This window comes from Furipterus horrens, unplaced genomic scaffold, assembly GCF_987537825.1.
Source record: "Furipterus horrens unplaced genomic scaffold, mFurHor1.1.pri manual_scaffold_3, whole genome shotgun sequence".
NCBI classification, from domain to species: domain Eukaryota; kingdom Metazoa; phylum Chordata; class Mammalia; order Chiroptera; family Furipteridae; genus Furipterus; species Furipterus horrens.
The window spans coordinates 3,089,207-3,108,928 of record NW_028327173.1 but is presented as its reverse complement, the minus strand read 5'-3'; the positions used below and the strand labels follow the sequence as shown (position 1 = coordinate 3,108,928).

General features: G+C 61.9%; 1 protein-coding gene across 6 annotated transcripts in view; it reads left to right on the top strand.

Annotated features, from left to right (window-relative positions):
• ACOT7 (acyl-CoA thioesterase 7) overlaps positions 1–19,722 on the top strand; it is a 70,970-nt gene that overhangs the window by 40,912 nt on the left and 10,336 nt on the right. For all 6 annotated transcript variants that reach the window (XM_090268505.1, XM_090268504.1, XM_090268506.1 and 3 more), the window contains exons 4-8: positions 955–1,046; positions 2,392–2,506; positions 6,808–6,894; positions 12,451–12,567; positions 16,186–16,370. In XM_090268505.1, the coding sequence (XP_090124631.1) occupies positions 955–1,046; positions 2,392–2,506; positions 6,808–6,894; positions 12,451–12,567; positions 16,186–16,370 (596 nt within the window). The remainder of the gene's footprint in view (positions 1–954; positions 1,047–2,391; positions 2,507–6,807; positions 6,895–12,450; positions 12,568–16,185; positions 16,371–19,722) is intronic.

Sequence of the window (19,722 nt, the reverse complement as noted above, 5' to 3'; positions counted from 1 at the left end):
TCAGTGCCCCAGGGAAGGTTCTTCCCAGAGCGGGAGTCCGCAGCCCACAGCCCAACCCTCAGCACTCCCATCTGGAAGCTTCTGCATTGGAGGTCTGAGTCAGCCAGGCAGCGAATCCAAGCTTCTGGTGGCACCTCCCACCTGGAAGGAGAGGACACTGAGTAAGTGCCTAGGGGTCGCAGAGATGACCCTTGATGGCTGGCCGCACAGCTGTGCTCTGGGCTGTGTCCCTGCAGCCCCGATTCCCTGGCCGCTCGGCTGGGCTCGGCCTCCATAGCCCCCGCCTCGAGCCTCACCAACCCTCCCCCCCTTCACAACCACGTGCCACTGCTTTTCCAGCCCTGTCTGGCAGGAACTCTTCTCAGCAGCATGCGGACAGGTAGGCGGCTCCATCAGTGCTGCGCGGGGTCCTCGAGTCTGAAATCAGTGTCTGCTGGGCCTGTTGGTGGAGACCCGGGCGCAGCCTGACGCGGTCCTGGCTTTGTCCCCTCTTCTCTGGCTCGTCCCCGTCTTCTGTGGGAGGTGGCTGAATAAGGGGTCCTGCCCAGGCTGGTCTGCCTGTCCCCACGGAACTCGCCGTCTGGCAGCTCCTTGGAAGCTTCTGGTGTGTGTTAGTGACCGAGCTTCCCTTCTGTCCAAACACCTGTGAAGACGGGCTGCCCGGTTTCAGGGCCTGCGGGTGTGCGGCCTGGTGTTGGCACGTGCAAGAAAGCCTGCGGGTCGGGGGAAACCCCCATCCCCAAGGCTTAAACTGGATGGTCGGAAGTCTTTCCAGTAGCCTCTGGGGAGTGGCAGCACTGTGGGAGGGTCCCCTTGCAGGGGGGACCTACGCATTCACCTCATGGCTGAAGAAGGCCTTGGGAGTCAGGATCAGAGGTTGGGGTTTCAGCCCACTGGCCGGGTTCCTGGTGCCCACCCCCCCGGCCTTCACTCATGTGGTCTTCTCCTCTGAAGGTACCAAAAAGCTGACCAATAAGGCTACCCTGTGGTACGTGCCCTTGTCACTGAAGAACGTGGACAAGGTCCTGGAGGTGCCTCCCGTGGTGGTAAGGAGTCCCCTTCCGTTTCTCACTGGGGGCCGACAGCAGAAGCATGGCCGCTCTGTGACGGCAGAGACGTCCCCAGAGGGGACCAGCATGGGCTGGGAGGGGGCGTCCCTGCCTGGGGTCTCCCAGTGCAGCCTTAATTCAAGCTGGCCCCCACCCCGGGGTCCCTCTTCCCTTAGTACCCTGTGTCACACTGACCAGAGGAAAGGCAGGTGACAGGTCCTTCTGCCTGTTGATCTTAGACAGCCAGACAGTTCTCCAGCAAAGTGGGTTTACTCAGGAACAACAAAGAATGGCAGTTTGCAGGTCTAACAAGGCCAGAGAACAAGAGAGGTGGGCTCTTGTACAGAGGAAATGGGAGGGGTGCCAGGAGCTGGGGTAAACAGAGTCCTGGGGTGGGGGGGAGCTGGGCGTCCAGAGTGCCGTGGCCTCTCGCTGGTGGGGTGGCTGCCAGGCGCGAGAGTCCTCCTCTTCCTGCCGGACCAGTAGCCTGGACGGGCTCTCCCTGCGGGGAGTGGAGGGGTATCCGGCGAGCAGGGGTGGGCGTGAGGGCCCCCCGACTTCAATTCAAAGGGGGTTTCTGTTCATGGAGCTTCATGTGCTGAGACCCAGGCTGCCAGGCCAGCCTCTGCCCGTCTACCTCTGGACCCCTGAGGCAACAGATGCTCAGACAGCTCCGCTTCAGCCTCTGCCCTTGGCTTCTCTCAGGCTTTTTTGTTTTGTTTTTAATTTATTTTCCATCACCATCTCAGTTTGGCTGTTGACAGACGCGTCTTTGCATGAAGAGCTTCAGGGGGGCACATTCCTCAAAAACGTGCAGCTGTTCCATGGGCTGGGGGCTGGGGGGCAGCAGAGCCAGGCTGCGGGCGTGGGGGGCACGCGGGGAACCCGCGGTCCCAGGAGAGCAGGTGTGGCCTGGATTCTGAGTCCTGTGTCCGGAAACGAGCCCGAGGAAGGGGTGGGGGTGTGTGGAACAGCGAGTGGCTGAGCTTGCCGCAACGGTAGCGTTTTAACAGGGAGAAAACGGGGAGCAAGCTGCATGCCCCTGCGCGATGGATCCGGCACAGGGGTGGTGCTGTGTTGAGACAGTGGGGGTGGGGGGGAGATAATGTTGCTTTTAGGCTTCACAGACAGCATGATACAAGCTTTATGTACTCGTGGGCATAAAAATAATCCCAGGGAGGATATAACCTCGGGTAGGGGTGGGGGCACTACCTGAGGCTGTCACCGGCTCTGCGTCTTGTTATCCATACGCACTGTCGTTCTCAGAAGAAGGGTAGCCCCAGTTACAGGACGGGGGGCCCGAGCCGGGGGCGCTCGGCCGACCCTCTGTCCGCCCCCACAGTACGCCCGGCAGGAGCAGGAGGAGGAGGGCCGCAGGCGGTACGAGGCCCAGAAGCTGGAGCGCATGGAGACCAAGTGGCGGAACGGGGACATCGTCCAGCCAGTCCCGAACCCAGGTAAGAGCCGCAGCGCCTGTGGGGTCGGCGGCTGGCATCTGCGGACGGGTGACAAAGGTGGCCGGTTCATGAACATCCTCCTGGGGTCAGTGTGCCATAGAGACCCCTCCCAGTGTCACAGCCACGTGCGGTGGCAGGAGGGCTCAGCAGTCCTGTAGGAGCACGCTTCAGGCCAAGCACTGACCGAGAGGCCCCTGTGCCCACGGGCTGGGGCTGCGCTGTCAGGGAGCGACACCTGCTCACAGAGACCGGCTCTTGTTTGGTGCCCCCACCGCCGCGGCCCCGAGTTTACTCAGGAGCATGTCGTGATGGGATGTCTGCCTCATAGAGCAGACAGAATGACAGCAGCTTTTCTCGTTGGCAAGAGAGCCCTGCGGGCACACAGCCTCCTTCCCGGGCACCACCCTTCAAGCAGGAAGGTCCGGCTTCACAGATGTCCGCCCACAGTCCAAACCGCAGGTCAGGGGTGGTTTTCCTCCTGAAAGGCCTTTTCTTCACGGCCTCTCGCCCCGCCCCAGTCCTCAGCAGAGAAGGCCCTGGTGCACTGACGAGCTCAGGGCAGGGCCTCCGGGGCGTCTGATGCCGTCAGGACACGGTGAGCCCTGGGGAGGGTGGGCCCCGTCGTCGTAGCCTGCGTCGCCCTCCTGCACATGGTGACATGTTTCATGCATGTGGAACGGGCTCTGAAGAAGTAGCCCCGTGCCTCTGCCGCGTGTGGCCGCCTGGCTCCTGCGATGAAGGCCCCTGTCCCTGCCAGTCCCACAGGGCGATGCCTCCAGGGCCTTCACACCCACCTTCCGCCCAGAAGTCCCTCTGTACCTGCAGCTCTCGGTCCCTTTTAAAACCAGAACCAGGTTTCAGCTGTCTGCGGCTGTTGCCTAGCAACCCCATTCAGGGGCTGACATCCTTCAGGTATCTTTTCAGAGGCTGGGAGTTCCTTAAAGCCAGTGTTCCTCCCCGGTCTCTTCATCTCACAGGAGAAAACCGGTCACCGTGGACCTTCAGTCCGCGGCCGGCAGTCATCCAGCCTTAGCTGTCGGGATTGCTTGGCCGTGAGACTGAGCATCCATTTGGGGCTGTCAGGTTTATGACAAAATCAGCCCTGCCTCATCCCCAGCCCTTGGGTTTGAAAGAGCATTCACCTCCCAGCCTGGTGTCCCTGCCAGTACAGACAGGATCTTGGCAAGTTAGTCCCGCCCCGGTTCCTGAACTGGGGCTGGGCTCCCCTTCCCTGGGCTCAGCCAGGGCCTGCCAGCCCCCCACCCCCTGCAGGTCGGTGGGCTCTGAGCAGCTCTGAGCTGGCCGTGAGAGTACCAGGTGCTGGTCAGGCTCACCCAGGGTCTGGAGGGGCCCCATCACACCGCTCCGGTCGGCTCTCGTTCTGGGGAGGGAGGGAGATGTCGGGGGCGGGGGCTGGGGACAGGGAGGAAAGTAGGTTCTGGAGTCAGGATCCCAGCTTTGCCTCTCAAGTCGGAATTCAGCCTCCCTGTGCCTCAGTTTCCTTAGCTGGAAACACAGAAAAGAGTTTTTATTGGTTCACGGCAGTGCCGCGCTTCATGCGTGGCTGCCCCAAGGACCTAACTCGGGTTCTCGGCATCATTTTGAAATTGCATGTTCAAAGATTAGGCACTGTCCTGGCCACGGCCGTGGCAGCTGCTGCACCTGAGAATCCTAGTTCTGACTCAGCAGAGGTTTACTAGGAAGTCCAAAGGGGGGGCGTCTCCTCCAGCGGCAGGTATTCGGGCCCTCTCGGCGGTGTGGCCCTCTTCTGTAGCGGGTGGCTTTGGGGGTTACTTCGAGAGGCGAAAAGCGGGAGGGCTCACACGTCTGGGTGTCGACGGCCCCTCCCCCTGTGGAGTCTGAGCTCACGACCAGGGAGCGCGGAAGCGGGGCGGGTGCATGGCAGTGGTTTCTCCCTTCAGAACCGGGCGCTTTCACTTACAAAGAGCTCATCAGTGCCAGTTCTAGGGATGTTACATTATTAGCTTATTTGATATTTTCAAACATTGCTACAGAACAGTGGGGGCGTCTCCTTGACTAGGTCATTACAGTTAGTCCAAATTGCTTGTCATTTGAACAGGTTGATATTTGATGTAACAAGGACCTTTATATGCAGTTTCCCCTTGTTTGAAATTTAAAAATTCTTTTGTCTTTTTCCGCATGCAAATCTCTTAGCTGTCAAAGCAGTTCCTGAGTTTGGGCCAAATCTGAGGCTTTTCGTTCCCGTTCAGGCTATAAAGTAGTTGCTTTCCTGTCCCTTATGAGTGGGTCACAAAGCAACATGGTGGAGCTCTGGTCCCCAGGCCTCATGGTTCCTGGCTGCCACGCGGGGTGGAGGGAGAGGCCCAGAGGAGACAGCCTTTGAGGTCAGGGAGTTTGGGGCTGGCAGCGCTCGTGGGGGTTTCTCTTGACAGTTGGGGCTTTGAGCTGCACCCCTCCTCCCAGGCTCCCAGGCAGGGTCTGGGCACCTGAAGCCCCTGAGGCTGGCAGTAGGCATGGCCCTGGTGCACCCTAACCAGCAGGGACTGTCACCTGCTCCTCCTGTAGCAGGTGTCTTTTCCACGCCTGGTAATGTTAGGAAACGGGGAAGGCATGGTCCACTTGTCCCTGCAGCGTGTCAGGGCGTGCCATGGCACCCTGAGGCCCAGCATGGTTTCGAATAGCCCAGGCCATCCTGGACACTCCTAGGTCAAGGCTGCAGGCCATCTGCGGTCCCAGTGGAGAGCAGGGGACACCAGAGTGCCTCTCTCAGGAGCCTTTGATGTTACCCCCACCCCCAGCACAGAGTTGTTGATATATGAGGACCACTTGGCCCACATACAGGCAGGTGGGCTGGATGGGCAGTCCCCAGAATGTGGCCTCTCAGGAGGGAATTCTCCACTCTGCTCGTGCCCACCAGCTCCTGACTCAATGACACTGCTGCTTCCTGCGCCCTGGCACAGGGGCTTGCCGGCAGAGCCCGGGGCAGCCCCGAGGGACTCACATGGCACCGGGGCCTGCCTCCAGCGGGCCACACGGTGGGCCAGGACGGGAGGCGGAGAGCAGGCAGGTGGCCAGGACCCCAGCGAGGGAAGCTGAGCGTGGTTAGAAATGAGGCCCCCTTCCAGAGCCCAAGCCACCTTGCGGCTCAGATGCCGCTCGGGCAGTGGTGTGGCTCCCTGTCCCCTCTGCGCAGCCCCTCAGAGCAGGTGGCGCTTCACATGCAAGCTTGTAACGTGGGTGACAGTGTGCTGTGTGAGGCCGGAGGACAGCCGGGACATGTCGCGTCTGGAAGGAAATGCTTGCGGCCGCACTCACCTGAGCTCCAACTGCCCTGCTCTGTGGCTGTTGATGCTTAGGGGACCCCAGGGATCAGCCTCGTGCCACCAGCCCTAGGCTGCTCAGCTGCATCACTTGCATAGACTTTGTCTCTGGCCAGATATAGAAAGGCCCTCTCTCCAGCTGAGATGTGGCCCAGTGGTGGCCTGGCAGGCGGGCTGAATCAGCCGCTGGGCGTGGCGGGGTGAGCACAGGCCACCTTTCTGAGGACAATGTCCGGGCAGGAAGCGAGTGTCAGCCCCTCCCCCGGGCTGTGGGAAGGCTGCGGTGCGTGCAGCACGGGGTCTGCTCAGAAGTCCCTACAAGGCGTTGTGCCCTCCTGTCGGAGGGGTCAAGCTTGAGGTGTCATACCGCCTTCTGGGGGCTGGGCTTCGTTTCGGTTCTGGGGGTTCAGCGGCAGCAGAGTGAGGGGGAATTCGCTGCCTGGGGAAAGCGAACAGGGCAGAGGACAGAGGGCAAGGCCGCACACCGTTGGTCGCTGGGTCTGCCTGGGCCGGGCAGGAGTCCGGCAGGTCCAGGGAGCCTGAACCTGCGGCGGCGCACCAGGCTCCGAGCTCCCGCCTGCCGCGCGGGGAGCGAAGCACAAGCTGGAACTTCTGGGAGGTCGCGCAATCCCCTGACACTGTTGGCGCCGATTTATAAAGTCGGGACTGAAAGTGGGACTGAGGGCTGTCCTAACAGAGGGCCGCTTGGAGCCCTGGGAGCTTAGAGCCACGAGGTGTTCAGTGGCTGCCCGGGGGTTGGGGCAGGGCCTTGCTGGGGTCACTGGTGTCCCCAGGGGGTAACGTCATGACTCACTAACAGAGTGGCTAGTTCATCCTCAAAAGCCTTCTGCTTTGCCCACTGGAGACTGGTTTTCAGCCACAGTTTTCCTTAGAGATCTCAGGGCTAAGCTGACAGTCAGCGCTCGGTGACCATCACAGCACTGGGTGTGTGGGACTTGGTCTGTCCCCTGGCCTCACCTATTTCCTTTGCAATTCCAGAGCCGAACACGGTCAGCTACAGCCAGTCCAGCCTGATCCACCTGGTGGGGCCTTCAGACTGCACGCTGCACGGCTTTGTGCACGGAGGTAAGGAAGCGGCTCCCGTCTGCGCCCGCTCCCGGGTCCCGGGTCCCGGGTGAGCCCCGGGCGGTCCGCCGCTCGCTGACCCAGTTCAGGCTTTGGGTTTAATGAAGGTACATGTAAACCTTTCATAGGCTGCATGATGAATTACTGACATCCTGTTGACACCTGTTTTTAACATGGGACATGCAAGTCAGGTGGAAGGCTGTCCTGACAGAGGCTCACACGTGACCCTGGTGGGAAGGCCACGCTAAGTGCTGTCTTCTCTCCTCGCGTGCTGAGGCTGCAGGGCGGGGAGCCGGAACTGCTGGGGCCCCGCAGACCGGCGCTTACGGAGCTCCCGGGCCCTCAGGGAGCCGGAGCTGCTTCCTCAATACAGGCCCATGTCTTAATGTGTGTTTAAGGAGTGTGTACGATGCCAGTTTTAGTAGAGACTTTGTGCCCACAGTTTTTTAAAAGTCTTAACCATTTCAGCAAGCCCAGTGCCTAGAATTTAGCAGGCGTGAAGGACAAGGTGGCCGCCATGCTGAGGCTGAGGATGGGGTTTCCCTGTTTCTCCCTGTAGAACGAATACTGCTGACAGCAGTGAGATGGGGAGCCGTTTGGATGCAGGTCCTCCCCAAACTAACTTAGGAGAGGCCAGTCGCAGGAGAACATGGAGAACCGAGCTATATGCTAATTTGGCTTCTGTTCGGTAATTTTGGGCTGTATCTGTGTGGTTTTGGTGCTACTCCCGTGCCCCATTTTCTGTGGTTTTCACACATTGGATAGTCTTGATCTTGGGGCCTAGCCCCTACCCTGCCATGCATGTGTGTGTGCGCGTGTACACACACACACACGCACACGCACAGCCCACCCCCTCCCCCCTCGGCAGTGCTAAAGGGCTGGCCTGGCCGTGGCTTCTGCGTCCCTGAGTCCCCAGTGAACTGGGCAGAGTTCTCCCTCCTCCTCCTGGGAGTGCGGGGCTCGCAGCCCCGACAGGTCATCCCGCTCTTGCCCCCCTCTGCTGTGGCTGTGCCCCTGAAGGGCGGCCCGGGGTGCACGTGGGTGGGGGCCCTTAGCTACACCCGGGCACCCATTCTCCCTGAAAACACTCAGTAATAGGAACTGCGGGTGCTAATTGACATGATGGAATGCATCCTGCGGGGAGCTCAGAGGTAAGGCGGGGTGCCCTCCCTCCCTCCCCGCTGGGCAACGTTGTTTTGGAGATTTTAGCTGCGGCAGTTAAACAAGGGGAGACGTGCAGAGGCACAGGGATCGCAGGAAGGAAGTGGAGCTGCCTGTCTTTGCAGATGGCACAGTAACGTACCCGAGAACAGGGACCCAGTGGTAAAAACAGCTCAGACAGTGAAAAATCCAGTAAGGGAACAGCACAGAAACGAACAACACTTTAAAAACTCACCAGAAATGGGAAAATGACTTTTCATTGTTTGCAGGTGTGTTCTGTTTTCAGAGGTGTTTTTTATGTCTTGAATTTTAACTATATTACGACACATGACTTTTTGGTAATTTGGTAAAAAGGCAGGGTTTGTTTTTGTATCCGTTCATTTGATTCACTTCCTTAAAGGCCTTGCTCTTGTTCTGTTGGTTCCTGAGATGCTCTTTGCTCTGATTTCTTCCCTCCGGGACTCTCCTTCCCGGCCCTCCTGGGGCTGGGACAGTCCCTGCTCACAGCCAGCCAGAGGACGAAGGACCCGCGCTCCCCAGGGCCGGGCGGCAGTGGCCAGACCCTGGGAGGGGAGGCCCCCTGGAGCTTAGCCTGGGGGGACGCCAGGCGTCCTTGGCAGGAACTCCTCACGGGTGAACTTCCAGCGGCCTCACATTTTTCTTTGGCACTTAATTTTTTTATTTTAAAATTGTTTTAAACCTAAGTAGTCTGTGGCGATGGCCCAGATGGCTTTTGACAAAGCACAGCTGCCCCTCACCCTCCCTTCGCTCGGGCCGTCCCACTCTGCTGCCATCTCTGCTGACGGTTTGGACCCGCCGCTCCGGACGTCTCCTGGTTCGGAAGTTCCAGGCTTCTGCTGTGTAAACACCGCTTGTGCTGGCCCAAGTGGCGGGCATGGCTCCGTCACCGCAGGAGCCATTGTCGCCTCGTTGCCCCTCTTTGGGCACCACGTCTGCCACCCCCAGCAGCTCTATAAATGCTGCTAGGACAGCTCTGTCAGCCAGGGTAGTTGTGGGTGCTGGCGTGTCCCCGGAGAGACCCACCGCCGCCCTCCCTCCAGGTTGCTCTGCCTGCCCCTGCCCACCCTGCACTGTCCTCCTGAAACGGCCCCGGCCCCTCCCCTGGGCTGCTTGCCCTGACCCGAGTCCACTGTGCTTCCCACACGAGGCAGAGTTCACCAGGGTCGAGGCCCCGCTGCTGTGCCGGAGGCCCCGCCAGCCGCAGCTCCCACAGGAGAGACGGAGGTCCAGGGCGGATGGGCAGCTCCCTCTGCCCCGTCCTGCTGTACGTGGGGCTGCCCACTGTGTGGTGCGCCGTGACACGTCACTGAGTCAGCGTTCCAGGCCCAAAGCGGTAGAGGGACCCCCAGCCAGCCACGCGGCCACAGCTGCTTGGGGGAGGGTCGAGCTGGGCAGCCATGCGTCTGTTACGTTACTGCAGCAGCAAGGGAGAAACTGACGGGCTGTTCTCTGAATAGGCGTGTGTGAACCGGGTCCTGGCTGGTCCGGCATCTCCCCCAGGACGCAGACCTGCTGTGATGTCCCCTCCCAGTGCCCTAGGTTCTGGGTGGTTCAGCCAGACTGGGCGTTTGTCTCAGCAGATGCAGGGACCATGTCCTCACGCGCCACTCCCTGGGCCTGTCGAGAGCATGGGGCACCCCTGAAACCCCGGTCCCCTGCCCCCACACTTGGAGACTGACCAGCGAGGGCCTGGCCGGTTTGGACCCCGCCTGCACCCCGCCCCGGTCACGTGGGGCGGCATGACCGCAGGCTCAGTGAGCGTGAGCAGCGCCCAGAGCGAGCTCTCTCCTGTCCCGGGCCGTCGGGAGTCTGAGGCCAGTTCGTCGGGCATGACCCCAGCTCTGCGGGTCTGGGGGAGGCGCTAGCCATGCTGGGGTCCCCAGTTGCCAGGGCCCTCAGCTCTGCAGGTCACTGCATTGGGGAAGAGCAGTGGGGGAGTGGCCGTCGGGCACGTCACTGGGGCTCTGCTGTCACGTGGGCCTGGGCAGGCACAGCCCCGAGGGGCAGTCACGGGAGGCCCCTGTGGCCCTGTGGCTGTGGGCTGGTCCCCAGTCTGCCCCGAGCGAGTTCTATGTGTTTGGACAAGGCCCTCTCTGTGCCTCTGGTTCCTGCTTTGAAAAATGGGGACAAGGATGTGCCGACCTCACAGGGCTGCTGTCTGGGAGGGCAGGCACTTGGGGTGCATCAGGGTTCCCTCCCTGCCGAAGCTGACCTCCTAGCCCAGCGCATCTGCCACGTGCCCAGCCTGGGCTGCCGGGCCCTCAGGAAACCAGGTGCTGCGCTCGCTGCCTCTCTGGCGCCGGGCCGGGGGCTTACTGACGGGCCCCTTGCTGTGGGCGGGAGGGCAGGGGCCTCGAGCGGGGCTGGGGCCAGGCTACCTGTGGCCGCTTCCAGTAACTGCTTCGCCGACAGAGACGCCTTGGGAAGCATGTTGAGACCCCTGTCTCAGCCCTCTGAGCGCTGAGCTGCTGGAAGCCGGTTGTCTCCCTGCCTGGCTGCCCCAGCCTCTGTTGTCCCTGAGCCCCCGCTGCCTGGGGATAAAAGTGGCACCTGGGACTCTTCCCCTCCAGAAGGTCCGTTTCCCCAGCGTTGCATTTGCACTCCCTTTAGATTGACCTCTGGTGACTTGGCCTTGTTAACTTGCAGGGCGGGTGGGGCCAGCCTGTCCTAGCCCCATCGGGGCCACGCACCTTTGTCATCAGTTAGTGGGGTCTTCCATGAGAAGGCGTCATGGTAATAAAAGCAGATATATGTTTTTCTTTTTAAATCAAGAACATTAATTAAAAAAAACAGGCCTTTTTACTCTGGAAATGCGCAACTATACAGACCGGTGCCGAGAAGCCAGCGGCCCGCCCTGCGACGTCTTCAGTTACATCTGTGTGGGCTCTGGCCTCCTGCAGAAGGAGCTTCTGTTCTCTGTTGTATTGTATTCTGTTTTTCCTACACGGTCAAGAGAGTTTTAATTAACCCATGTCTGGAAATGGATGGATTTCTCATGAACATGCAGACTCCAGGCTGGCAGCCTGGGTCCCTCATCCTTGGGGCGGGGGCAGGGCCCAGCAGCAGCTGTCCTTTAAGAAGCCCCCCACCCCAGTCTCCCGGTCACCTGCCTTGCCCCACAGGCATTTGCATCTTGGAGCCCCTCAAACGCGATTCCCCACGAGCCCGGCTTTCCCGAGCGGGGTGGGCCGGTTTCCGCGGCTGCGGATGCTGAGCGGTCATTCCGCGTCCCAGGGTGCATCTGCGTAACCACCTAAGATTTCTCGTGGCCGTTGGCTGGATCGGTACCGCTTTGCTCAGTGGCTGAGTCTTGGCAATCGCATGTCGTTCAGCCCAATGATATGGTTTAAGTTTTAAGTGTGAAATAAGCGTTCAGTTGTGTTGTACTGGGGGGGGCAAGATTGGGGGTTGGGGGCCTAGCAGGTATGCAGTCGGGACTCCATCAAATAACGGGGGCAGGGCAGGAGCCCATGGGGGCAGCCTGGGGTTTTAAAGACATTGGCCTTCCGTGGACCTGCATTTCTGGTCGTGTTATTTTATAGAACAGCTTCCTTGAGATACAATTCACGTATCTTACAAGCCACGCATTACAAGTCACTGGTTTTTAGTGTAATCAGTAAAACTGCCATCACCACCATCAGTTTTAGAATATTTCAGTAGCCCACCCAGCGCCTCACGACCAGTCATTACTGTCTGCCCTGGATTTGCCTCTTGGGGACATTTCCATCAGTGAGATCACACGGTGCCTAGTCTCTGTGCTGGCTCCGTTCCACCATGGGCCTCGTTTCCTTGTCCGCTCACCATGGATGGACATTTGCGTTGTGTCCACTTCCGGCCGTTGTGACTAACGTGGTCATGAAATCTGCACACAAGGTGTACACATGGTTTCAGTTCTCTTGGGTGTGTACCGAGAAGCGGAATTGCTGGGTCACGGGGTACCTCTGTGGTAGCCTTCTGTGAAACCCCCTGCTCCCCAAGTGGCTGCCACTGCACCGTGTTCTGCCCCCGCCCCCCAGTGGTGTCTGTGGGTTCTGATTCCAGCACTTGGTACCTGGCTCTGGGGCAGCCACTCAGTGGGTATCGTAATGAGACTTTGCTGGTAGGATCAGATTTCTGAAGAGGTCAGGAGACAGGGCTGTCATTTTGTTAGTGGCCTAGAGCATCAGCCGAGGTCATCCTCAGACGCTCCTGAGGAAGCCACGCTTACCTCAGCATCAGTGGTCGCCGCCCCCGCCCCCCGTCTTGCGCCCCAGCACTGGGCGGCCCCCGCTGCTGGGTGTCGGGAGGGCTTTGTTCTTTATGCCTCGTTTCCAGGGTAGGAGATAGTGTTCCCTCCCCCAGGTCTAACCTGCCACGTGCGTCTTCTCTGTGCAGGCGTCACCATGAAGCTCATGGACGAGGTGGCTGGGATCGTGGCCGCACGTCACTGCAAGACCAACATAGTCACAGCTTCCGTGGACGCCATTAACTTTCACGACAAGATCAGAAAAGGTAACAGAACTCCGCTGACAGAGGGAAGGACTGCTTGGGCGCCTGGCACTGTTTGCTTTTGGTTCCCACCCAGAGTCACCGGGGCCCTGGCATCTGCCCGCCGGCCGTGAGCCACAGGGAGCCAGGGCCTCGTGCCCTCTCTTGTGGCTGCGTCCTTGAGCCCAGGGTTCATTGATCTGACTTTTTAATCTGGTAAAGGCTGTCATTCCCATATGATTAGAGCCTTTATCCTGCTCAAGTGACAGACACTCATCCTCATAAAATGTCCCTTAGAACCCTGAGAAATCCTGGCCTCACTCTGGCTGTGACCATTGCCATCAGATGTCATGGCGCACACTTCCTCTCTGGGGGACCGTCTGCGGTGTGAGCCACAACGAGCCTGTGCACTGGGGCCCTGCCCGCAGCCCTCTGCTGCCCGGCACCCCAGGGCAGTGCTGGCGCGCACTAGGTCCCTGCGCTCGCCGCGCGGTTCTGCTGCTCCGAAGGTATAAAGTGAGTGTCCCCCCCCCAACATGTGGCCGTTTCTGTTGAGCTGCGTCTTCGGAGACGAGGCCCTGCGTCCCTGGGAAGTGGCGCGTCGCTGGGGCCCAGGTGGGATCAGGGCTGCGGGAGCCCACGCTTGATTCTGAAGAGGCCCTGCTGGGAGAACAGCCTGTTGGGAAAAGCTGTGAGGTGCGTCGGGTCCCCGGCCACGGGAGGTGACAAAGGAGAAAAAGGCAGCGTGGCTCCCCCCGCTGCCGGCCTCGGGAAGCGTGCTTGGAGCAGAGCCGTGCTGAGCCCAGAGCCACAGAGGCCTCCCCAGCGCCCTGGCTGGTCAGCGGAGGCCCGGCGGGTCACACCTGGCCACTGGACGAACGCCCGGGTGCTGGGCACGAAGCCCCCTGAAGTTGGAGGGGTAGAGGGTCGCCTCCCCTCCCTGGCATCACTGAGAGCAAGTTACGCTTCCTTACCCGAGTGGGACCTGGGCGCTTGCAGGGTCAGGGGAAGGACAGGCTGCAGCCCTGGTGCCCCTGCCTTGCAGGCCCGCCCTTCACTGTGGGTGTTTGCCGGGGCCGGGGCCGGGGGCCGCGGGGTCACTGTAGCATCCGCCCAGGCCAGTGAGCCTTGTCCGCTGCCGCCCGGCCTTCGTGGCCCGGGGCGCTGTGTTCGGCGCCGGCGTGAACTTGGGGAGAGGACGCCATGGCTCTCTCTCTAGGACCACTCCTGGGAGCGGGGCTTCGGTGCTACATGCGGCCTCGAAGTCCACAGTGGAAAGTGTGCTGACTTCCCACGGAACCGCCCTGCTCAGCGTCTGCACGGCACCCTTTGAGAGCGGCCGGCTGAGAAAAGAACAGTTTCCTGGTGCCACCTGGTCAGCAGCTGTGGGGGGAGCTCCAGAGCTGCAGAGCCGGCCTTGGTTACACAGGAAGGACCCCGAGAGAGTCCGGAGTCCGTGAGCTCAGTCTGGAGTAACACTCTGTCTGGGGATTCGTTTAGCATCCCGGACATGGGCCAGCAGGCACGGGGATCTGCTTCACCCAGACCTGCTGTTTCTAAAAGCTGCTCCTGTTCCGAAGCACAGAAAAGGGGGTCTTCGTTGTCAGAAGCCTGCTTTCTGGCAGACATCCCCCTGCGATGGGTTCCCTTCTGCTGGTGAGGGTGAGGAGTGCCCCTTCGTCGGGGGTCCCAGCCTTGGCCTTGTGCTTGGCCGGCCTCAGGGCCCTGGGGAGCAGGGACTGACTGTTCCCTCCGGTCACGTCTTGTTTTGTGTATGAAGGAATTTGGGCCAAGTGAGCCTGGCCTGTTTCTGGGCCAGTGTCCTCCAGGGGCCGTTAGATCCTGTCACCCTGTATTGTTGTTCCCCAGAGAAGGTCCCCGTGGGAGGTAAACTGTAATTGGAAAGCACAGGAGGACATTTGCGATTGCCGCTTACAGTACAGAATACGAGTCGCTCCTGAATGCCAGAGCACTTCCACTGCGGCCCAGACTGCAGCCTGCTCACCTTTCAGAGATGGGGACATCGTCTTTCTAGCGGGTCACAGGCTTTGACGCCAGGCGTCTGGCTGCGGGGAGGTGCTTGAAAGCTGGATCACTGGGTCGGGTCATTGAGGGGTTGGGGCCTGAAACTGGTAAGTCCCAGTTCTGGCCGTTACCAGGAGAGACCCCAAGGTGTGCCCTGGATGTTCTGCACGTTCCTCTGTGCCCTCGGTGCTGGCGTGACGCCACTTGTCATCGACCACGTGGCCTGCCTTCCCCCAGAAATGGCAGTGTCCAGCCCGAGTCGCTGCCTGTAAGCAGGGAGCTGAATGTGGCATGGGACATTCTGGAACTTTGTAATTGGGATCATTGCTCCTGCGTGTAGACTGCCCACACACTCACCCATAACAGGCACCACGTTGCTCTGACTGCTCTGTCTTCGAGGTTTCTAAACTCATCTGTGGGGCCGTGATGCTAGGACACCGGGGCTCCCGCAGGTGTTAAAAGGCCCCCGCAGTCAGCACTGCTTGTGGGGAGCAGGTCCCAGCACTGCGCGCTGGGCTGGGAGGGATTTCCTGGAGCCCGGCCCACGGAGAGGCCGCAGTCGTGGGCGGGGAGGGTGTCCAGCCACATGCTGCAGGGAGCCCAGCCAGGTGTCAGCCCTGCCCCGGAAGCCCCCCGAGGATTTGTGCCACCTCGAGGTCTAAAGACCACTCCAACGGGGATGGTGGTGACTGTCCCCAGTCGGCCCTGGCTCATTTCGTGCTGTCCCCATGGTGACTCCACGAGATAAGGGACCGAGCGAGGGAAGAGCTCCTGACTTGGAAGGTGCAGGGCAGAACGGGGTGTTCATGACCCCAGCACATGGGACGTGCAGAGACGCTGGTTCGTATTGAGAGAGAGGCCATCTGGGACCATGTCAGGAAACACAGGACTTGAGACTTTGTCATAACCCCCAGGGGAGACTGCAGGGAGCTGGGGAGCACCGGGGCCTCTGACCAAGGACAGGGCTGGGTGTGTTAGAAGCAGGTGTGCCCCGCTCAGAGGAGGGCCTGGTGGGGTCCTGCCTGGACAGAGGGGTGCCCCGTGTGCGTGGCCGCATGGGCTGAAGTGCGGACAGCAGCTTAGGGCACGTGGAACCACAGTCAGTGTGGCGGCCTGGCCCAACCAGAGCACGTGGGCCAGACCAGCCTCAGGGGCAGTGCAGCCAGGGCGCGTGGAGGGGCCCGGGAAGAGGCAGAAAGTCCTCTAGCGGTGCTCAGAGCCGCGTGGTGGGCAGCTGTGTGGCTCCAGTGGCACAGGCAGGGCCACCCCAGGGACAGTGCAGGTCGCAGACTTGGCCTTAACCTTCGGGGGATGGAGCCCGCTCCCGTGGGCTGCCTGAGCGGCAGCAGGGACTGGAGGCGTTTTCCCAGCAGACACTGCCACGGCCAGGGGACGGGGCGCACGCGCGGGCAGGGGCTCGGGGATGGCCCCGAGATCTCTTCCACTCTGATTTCTGCCACAAATGACAGAAATGCGTCTGCTCGCGACAAAGATGAATACTCACAGGCCCTAACGCTTGGTTCGTTCAGCGTCCTGCTGGTTACTGAAGCGGACTGCGCCGCCTAACCAGGGGTCTCTGAGGTCCGCGCCCCCTGACCTGCCGTCTGCGCTCTGCAGGGTTTGTCATCACCATCTCTGGGCGCATGACCTTCACGAGCAACAAGTCCATGGAGATCGAGGTCCTGGTGGATGCCGACCCCGTGGTGGACAACTCGCAGAAGCGCTACCGGGCCGCCAGTGCCTTCTTCACCTACGTGTCCCTGAGCCAGGAGGGCAGGTCGCTGCCCGTGCCCCAGCTCGTGGTGAGTGGCCCCTCGTCGCTCGCTGGGCTCCCGGGAGAAACTGAGTCACACAAGCCCATTCTGGGCAGTTGGGTACCAGCGACCTTGGCCACAGAGCGGGTCACCTGTGAGGGCCTTCAGACGTGGGGGCGGGACCAGACAGGACAAGAGCGACCCTTTTATGAGGTGTCACCAGCACTCCTGCCCAAGGGGGTGGCTCCTGCCACTGTACCAGTGCTGGGCTAGGGGTGAGCACCCCCAGGTGGGCTCCTGGCTGGGCCTGCCAGACCCTTGCCCTGCGGGGCTGGGCGTCCAGGCCTCGTGGCCTTTGCCCTGCCTCAGTCACCGGCTGGGCCCTGCCCTGGACACACTGAGAGGGACTTGCTGGCCCAGGGACGCGTCGGGCAGGGGGGCCGCAGCCCCCGCGGGTTCACTTGGCTGCGGTTGGGGCTCCACCCCTGCGTCTCAGAGGCTCGCAATCGCAAGGCTGCTGCCCAGGCTGCCCAGGCGTGGAGGTTCCAGGACAGCCGCGGGGTGGGCGGCCTCGCCAGGCCTTACCTGGTGAACACGAGGCAGGGTTCCTAGGCTCCACCTCCCCGCGCACCCACTGCTGCCGGCCTTCGTGGCACCTGGGGCGGCCACAGCCTGGTCCCTGCCCCCTCACAGCACCAGCTGCTCCCCCTGCCAGCCCTTTGGTCTTGTCACCTCCCTGCCGAAAGCTTCTGGGTGCACGTTCCTGCCGCCCGCCCAGCCTGCTCCCCACCGCATCTGGGGCCCCCGCTGTCCTGCTTGGGCCTCCTGCCCGCCTTCGGGCTGAAGCAGCACCATGGTCTGGGCCTGGTGTCACCTCCTCGGAGGAGCCCCGACCCCCATCAGGATGCCCTGGTCACCCTCCTCTCTCATGCCTGCCCTGCTTTCTCCAGAGCCGCGCCTGCCGCCAGACTCAGGGCAGCGAATCATTAGCCACTGGGCCGTCTGCCCCTGGACCCGGCCTCGAGGCCTGGGGTACGTTTGCTCCCATGAGTCACTAGGGCCTGGGACAGCCTTGGCACTGAGTGGGAGACCGGAAAAATGCGTGCGTCCTACTGTGGGCAAGGCCTGGCCGAGTCAGGGAGGAGACAGGAGGTGTGGGTGCGTGGAGGAGTGGGGAGAACAGGCCTGGTAGGTGGTCTTGCAGCTGGGAGCCCCGGTGAAGTGCTGCCCAGGAGTAGGCGGCCCCTAGGAAGGTGGGGGAGCGGGGGGGGGGGGCTCCCAGCACCTTAGCATGCCGGCCGCGGGGCAGCCAGAGGCGGCCAGGGGTCCAAGGCGTGCCGTCATTGGGTGTTAGGGGAAGGAAGGCGGGAAGGACGTGCAGATTTCCCTTACATCTGATGGCGCAGACTGCTCCCCAGTGCCAGTTGGGTGCGGGTCCTGCCTGGGGCGTGTGCCACCGGCTTGGAGCCCTCACTGGCTTTGCCCAGGCCCTGCCCCTCCCCCGTGACAGTGGGGATCTGGCCCACGACCTATTTTGCCCGTGGGTGGAGGAAGCCTCTGCTCAGGCTGCCCACGACGTCTGTCATCTGCGCCTGTCACCACCAGGGACAGCTCTTGGGCGCGGGGTTGGGGGGGAGCTGGAGCGGAGACCCAAGACTCCCAAGTTGTGGGAGCGCCCACCCTCTGCAGGGCCGGGGAGCAGAGCGGCCTGGGCAGAGCGGGGATTCTCCAGTGCCTGGTGGCAGCAGCCGCGCAGGTGACGGGGGCTCCTGACCGGCTCTAGACGCGCCTTGGGCCCCCTGCTGCCCCCGAGAGACCGTTCCCCGGGCAGATGCTGTGCCTCCCAGAGAAAAGCACTTGCTGAGGGCCTCTGGGCAGACAAACGTGCTGCCTTTCAGACCTCACTTCCTGCCGCAGGCGGGCGAGGCCTCCAAGTGCTGTTTCCTGTGGCTGAGGACGACCCCCTGGCTGGCCAGCCCGCGGCGGCCTGAGCGGGCGGTTCTCTGTGGCCGCCCCGGCCCCTCCGAGGTGCCTCCCTGGAGAAGCCCACCCACCCCTGCTCCTTCCAGGGCCTCCCGGGCCCTGCAGGGGTCGGGGAGCGGACCAGCCTCCCAAGGCCACATGGCCGTGAGGCCCCTGAGGTGCTGGGGGAGCCTCAGCTGCTGCGGGGCCGCTCCCGCCTGCCCCTGCCCCCCCCCCACTTTCGGTGAGGGGTGGACCCTGCCCTTGGGGCTCCCGTGAGTCAGGCGGCAAATCCTGGTTGTGAACCCGGCCTTGAAGGAGGAGGGGTCCGACCAGGGTGGAAGGCAGGCAGGCAGGCTCCCCACTGCGTGTCACACCAGCCTGTCACCAGTCCACACGCACCCCGTTCTTCCTGGCGACTGGACCTGCTGAGACATCGCCTCGCCCCACCTGGGGTTTGGGGCGCGCGGGTCTCTTGTTCGGCTGGGCACACACTCTCAAACTCCCCCTCTCCCTCCAGCATCTGCCCCTCCACTGCCTCCAGTTAGAGCCTTGCTCCTCCCCCTCAGTTCCTCTCCGGCCGCGAGTCCCAAAGTGAGCCTGGGGGCCTCCCAGGGGTCCGTCCAGCAACAAGGACAAGGCTCCTCCCCTCCCTGACCCTCCATCCAGCAGCCTTGGCGGGATTCCCCACCCCAACCCCGTCCCTTCGGCGGGTACACATGCATCCCCCCCCGCCTCTCTGGCCTTGACCTTCGAACCACGTCTCGCTGGGTCTTGGACCACTCCTCGGAACCCTGCCTGCTGCCCTTGGCGCTCAGGTGCAGGTTTGCCTGGGTTCTCCCCCAGACCCTTGTCCCGTCTCGTCCCATACTGTCGCAGCGGCCTTGGGGGCATCTGTTAGCAAGGCTGCCCCCCAACATCTCTGTCTTGCATACTGAATTCCCGCCACCCACCGGAATCCTTGACCTCTTCCTTCCCAGCCTCTGGCTCTAGCAGGGTGTCTGGACCCAAGGACACTCCGTCTGTCCCGCTGGCCTCTCCCTGCCTTTGGCACGACGCACTGGCCTCAGTGATACCTGTGGTCCCCCAACTCGGGACTCTGCTCCCTTCCCCACTTAGGTGGTGGGACCAGGCCCCGTGCCTGGTCTGTCCACTGACTCACCGACCTCGCCAGCTCTGCCCCCTCCACGGGCCCCTGCCGGCATCTCCCGTACAGTCCGTCCCAAACCGAGCTCATCCCCCTTGCCCCGTGAGAAAACGTGTCCACTCCTCGCGTGTCCTGTCCCTCAGTGAGTCGGAACGGCTGGCTCCTAGCTCCCGCTCCGCCCCACACCCAGTGTCTCTGCTTCCATCCCTGCTGTTGGTCCCGCTCTGCCCCAGCCGCCCTCTGTCTCTCCTGCTGCCCTCAGTCCTGTGCCCCTGCAGCCCTCGAGTTTGT